The sequence below is a fragment of the Leptosomus discolor genome, chromosome 14 (assembly GCF_034619465.1).
Source record: "Leptosomus discolor isolate bLepDis1 chromosome 14, bLepDis1.hap2, whole genome shotgun sequence".
Taxonomy (NCBI): Eukaryota; Metazoa; Chordata; class Aves; order Leptosomiformes; family Leptosomidae; genus Leptosomus; species Leptosomus discolor.
Genome location: NC_141404.1, coordinates 6,621,295 through 6,626,024, shown reverse-complemented (window position 1 = coordinate 6,626,024; position 4,730 = coordinate 6,621,295). Strand labels below are relative to the sequence as shown.

At 61.6% G+C, this 4,730-nt stretch overlaps 1 protein-coding gene across 1 annotated transcript in view; it reads left to right on the top strand.

Moving 5' to 3' along the window:
- Window positions 1–941: 941 nt before the first annotated feature.
- UNCX (UNC homeobox) overlaps window positions 942–4,730 on the top strand; it is a 4,317-nt gene continuing 528 nt past the window's right edge. Inside the window, exons 1-3 of the mRNA XM_086473211.1 lie at window positions 942–1,191; window positions 2,329–2,504; window positions 4,206–4,730. The exon at window positions 4,206–4,730 is cut by the window's right edge and continues 528 nt beyond it. Of these exons, the coding sequence (XP_086329337.1) occupies window positions 942–1,191; window positions 2,329–2,504; window positions 4,206–4,730 (951 nt within the window). The remainder of the gene's footprint in view (window positions 1,192–2,328; window positions 2,505–4,205) is intronic.

The window sequence follows — 4,730 nt, the reverse complement described above, 5'->3', positions numbered from 1 at the left end:
CAAGGGTTGTGGTTGCTGCTGGGGCGGGGGGTGTCCGTGGCCGAATCGATAGGAGATTGCATTAATTACGATTTCGATTGATATGCTCAAATTTCCTTCTAAACGCTGCAAACGCCTCTTCCCTTTTTTTTTTCTCCCCCCCCCCCCCCATTTTTTCCCTCTGCCCCCCTCCCCTCTCCCCTGTTATAGAGCCGGAGAGGAGATGAAAAGGCTTGTAGTTTTAAATTCAATGTGACAGCTCTGGAAAGAGCGGATGATGAATCTCCTATTATTGGATCAGTCTATTTGCCGCTCAATGTCTCTCTGTAATTGGAGCAACATCACTTTAAAGGTTCAGAGAGTAGAGCATTTCTGGTGAAAAATCCCCACAACACGCTGGTGAATGTTTTAAAGGGAAATCTATTAGTGATTTGAAGAGGGGAGGGGACAAGGGGGAAGAGGGTGGGATGGAGGGCTGGGGGGGGGGGGAGGCTCTGTGTGTGTGTGTAACTCCGGCTGTTTAGTATTTAACTGGGTATCAGGCAGATCCGTGAGTTCCCCTCCGGCCCCCCCCCCCCCCGCCCGCCCGGCCCCGCCGCCCTCCTCGGGCTGGAGTTCGTATCAAAGCCCCCCTTGTCGTGTTGTGACAGCTCTGATATTGTTTATTGAGGCTGGATGTCAGGTATAATTAGCAATCGATATGGAAAACGTTTGCTCCCCACACTGGCACGTCTCTGACGTCAGGACCGATTAACGTTTCTTATTGGTCCCAAATTCCCCCAGCCTGAGCTAATTATTGGGAGCCTGATGTTGATAAAGTTAAAGCGCCCGGGCGCCCTGCAGCATGAGCCCCTCGCCGCGCCGCCTCCTCCTCCTCCTCCGGCAGCAGCACCCCCGGCCCCAGCCGCCCCGCCGCCAGCGCCCCCAGCCCCGCCGGCACCCCCCGCGCTAGTGCCGCCCCCATGATGGACAGCCGCATTCTGGAGCATCCCCATGCCCAGTTCGGGGGAATGGTGGGTTTCCCTTACCCGCTTGGTCACCACCACGTCTACGAGCTGGCCGGGCACCAGCTGCAGTCGGCGGCCGCCTCCGTCCCCTTCTCCATCGATGGATTACTGAGCGGCTCCTGCGCCGCCTCCGTGGTCAACCCGGCGCCGCTCATCCCCTCCGGCTGCGGGGTGAGCGGAGACAGCCAGCCCTTCAAGCTCGCAGGTAGGAGCGGCCCCGGTCCCCGTCGTCCCCCCGCCACCGCCCGGCCCGGCCCGACCCGACCCGACCGCCGCTCCCCGCCCGGAGCGCGTCAACGCGGAGGGAGAAGCGCCCTGAGCCGCCCCACCCCGCATCCCAATCTGCGGATATTGGGGTGCCTGGAGGGGGGGGGGGGCTGTGCTGGGCCCCCCCGAAGGGGCGGACAGGACGGGGCGGGGGGACCCGGAGCGAGAGTCGGAAGCATCCCCGCGTTCCCACCAGTGCCGGGCCACGCGTGTACCCTGAACAATAGCGGGCCCGGCCCGGTGCCTTCCCCTAAAGTTCATCTCTAGGGTGGGGGCTCGCAGCATAGCATTGAAAAAAAATTAATAAAAATAGTGGAATCGCTGGAGTTTGGGGAATGAATAGCGGTAAATACTATTTTTTTAAAAGGATTTACCTAAAGGGAAGCGCTTTCCTTCCCTCCCCACCGGCCTGTGGCACCTCTATTGTTCAGCTATTAAAACACTCCGTCGCCCCAACATCCTTTTTATTAACCTTGGAGCAGCCCCTCTCTGCACCTCCAGTAAATAAAAAATATTATTAATTTCCACGGCAGGAGGAAAACGTTAGGAGAGGTGCAGCTAGGGCTGTTAATCCCCAATCCGGCCATGTACGTACTGGGAGAGGCTGCGAACATCCTAGCCCCGTGCCCGCCCCTGCTCGGGGGTCTGCGGGAGGCCCGGGGGCCGCCCTGCCCTCGGGGCCCGCCTGGGACCGGGCCATGAGCTGCGGCCCACGCAGGTGCTGGGGGGGTGGGGGTGGGGGGCGCGCTTGGGATGGGAGAGAGGGGGGGCTTTTAATTTTATTTTTTTTAATGAAACCTTTGGTGGTTGGAGCAAATATTGGAACTTCTCTCTCTCTCTCTGCCAGCTGAGTGCCTGTGGAGAGCTTCCTTCAGGAATAAATGTTCTGTAAAGTACATTTTCGGAGGAGGCGAGGGCAGATCGGGTTCCTCCCCATTTTTAGCGCAGGTGTGTGTACAATCCCGCTCTTTTACCAACGCTACCGAGCACAAAAGTTAAAAGGCTCCTGTGAATGGCAGGGAGGGGGGGAGAAGGCCTGTCTTCCAGGGAGCTGAGGGTGTTTCTGCCTTTTCAGACTCGGGTGACCCGGACAAAGAAAGTCCTGGCTGTAAAAGACGACGGACCCGCACCAATTTTACTGGCTGGCAGCTCGAGGAGCTGGAAAAAGCGTTTAATGAGAGTCATTACCCGGACGTGTTTATGCGAGAGGCTCTGGCTCTCAGGCTGGACTTGGTGGAGTCCAGAGTGCAGGTAAAAACCGTGTCCCCTCCCTCCTCCCTGCCCTCTCCCTGCGCCGAGCGGTCCCCAGGGAGGCCCCGCAGGACCCGGCAGCCCGGACCAGCGACCCCGCTCCGGGACGAGCCCCGCTCCTCCCGGCCCTCTCCTTTTGTTTCCCTGCCTTGCGCTGGTCCTTGCTGGTTTAGTTTCCTCTTATTGTTATTCCTACCCCCATTTTTTTTTTTTTTGTTCTTGCAAACGAGCCCCGAAGAGTAGTACCACAGGGTGGTTTTTCTAAACATTTTTTTTTGTATATTTTTCGTCTGTAAGCATTTTTCTTAAATGAGTCAAGGATGAAAAAATTATCATGCAAATATGAGGTTTAATCACGGCCCGGGGTACGCTGGAGAACGCAATAAAGCTCGTAGGTGCATCGAGAGCGTGTGGAACTTGTAAAACTTAATTTTAGCGAAGTGCTCAGGCCCTCGGTCGTACGGGACGGGGAGGGGAACCATCTATTTGCTTCAACGGATCCTGGAAAAACCAACCGGGGATCGAGTCGGGGGAGCCGAGTGCGCCACGGGTGGGTTGTCGGATGCTCGGGCGCTGTTTCCCGCGGCGGCGAGGCCGAGCCGGCGCCGCTGCTCCGCGTCCTGCCAGGCTGCGGCGGCCGGGGGCCCGCGGCCGTGCGGGGCTGCTCGGTGCGGCGGGGCTGGGCGGCTTCGCGTGGGCCGCGTGTGCGGGGGCGTCCTTCAAGGCAGGTCAGGCGGCGGGGACGTTCCTCCCGGGACGAGCTAACGCCTTTGGCCGCGGTTCCTCCCTTAAGCTTTGTCTCATGGTGTCTTCCCGAGCCGCCGTTCTCCCCCTGCTCCGCCAGCATCCTCTCCGGCGGCTCGGGAGTCTGCGGGGCTCTCCCGTGCCCGTGCCGGGGTGTGGGAAGGAGCCAGCATCGGGTCACCAAAATTTCCGCCGTGCTCCTGAGCTGCGGTCGTGCTTCGGCCTGGAACCGGCGCCGCCAGCAGCCCCGATGGGCCGAGGCTCCGCGGGCGCGGAGGGGACGCATGGGCTGCGCGGCCGGAGAGCCGCCGAAGCAGGCAGGAGCAGGGCCGGAGCAGAGAGGATTTCATTAAATTCCCTCCCATAATCTGTAACAAACCCCACTTTTGGGCTGATCCAACTACTCTGCACCGGCGCCCGGGAGAGGCAGGAGGCCCAGACCCTGCTCCGCCCGGGCGAGGCGAAACACCCCCCCCCCACACACACACCCCGCCGCCCCTGCCTTCGGCCCTCTTATTGTGCGGTCTTTTATTGCATTTTGTGTGCTGCTGCGGAGGGATTGGGCCGAGCCCACAGGCCGGGGCTTTGGCTGGTATTTCTGCACCCCTCGGCCGCGGGGAAGCGTGGGGGGGGGCTGTGTTATCCCTTTCCCTCCCTGCGGTGCCGGTGCGGGCAGGGTGAAGCGTGTGTGTGCGTGAGTGTGCACCCCCCCTCCTTGTTTTTTTTTTTTCTTTTTTCTTTTTTTTTTTCTTCCTCTACCCTGTTAAAGAAGCGTGGATATCTCTTTCTGCCCCCCCCCCCCCCCCCCGCTCTCCGTCTCGCAGACGCCAGGCCCTGTGGATGGGGGCTGCCGGCACCTCGAAGGCCTGAGCTGCGCTTCTCCCTCCCTCCCTGCCCTGGCCACCACGGGGGGCCGGTGCGCTGGGTGTTAATTGCTTCTCGTTGTTCGGTGTGTAGGTCTGGTTCCAAAACCGCCGGGCCAAATGGAGAAAGAAAGAGAACACGAAGAAGGGCCCGGGGCGGCCGGCTCACAACTCCCACCCCACGACGTGTAGCGGGGAACCCATGGACCCCGAGGAGATCGCCCGCAAGGAGCTGGAGAAGATGGAGAAGAAGAAGCGCAAGCACGAGAAGAAGCTCCTCAAAAGCCAAAGCCGCCACCTGCACTCGCCCAGCGGCCTCTCCCTGCACAGCACCCCCAGCTCCGACAGCGACAGCGGCGGCGGGGGGGGCCTCTCGCCCGCCCCGCCCGAGGTCAAGCCCCGCGGGCAGCCCCCGCCGCCCCACCCGCCACCCTCCGCCGCCGCCGCCCCCTCCGAGCCGCCCCCCGGCACCTGCGAGCAGACGGCAGAGCCCTTCTACCCCAGCCAAAGAAGCGGGAGCGGCCGGCTCCAGCGCCCGCCCGACAAGGACTGCGCGGCCGCCCCGTCGGGGGACGGCAGCGGGGGCGCGGGGGGACCCCGCGGCGCCGGCAGCTTCCAC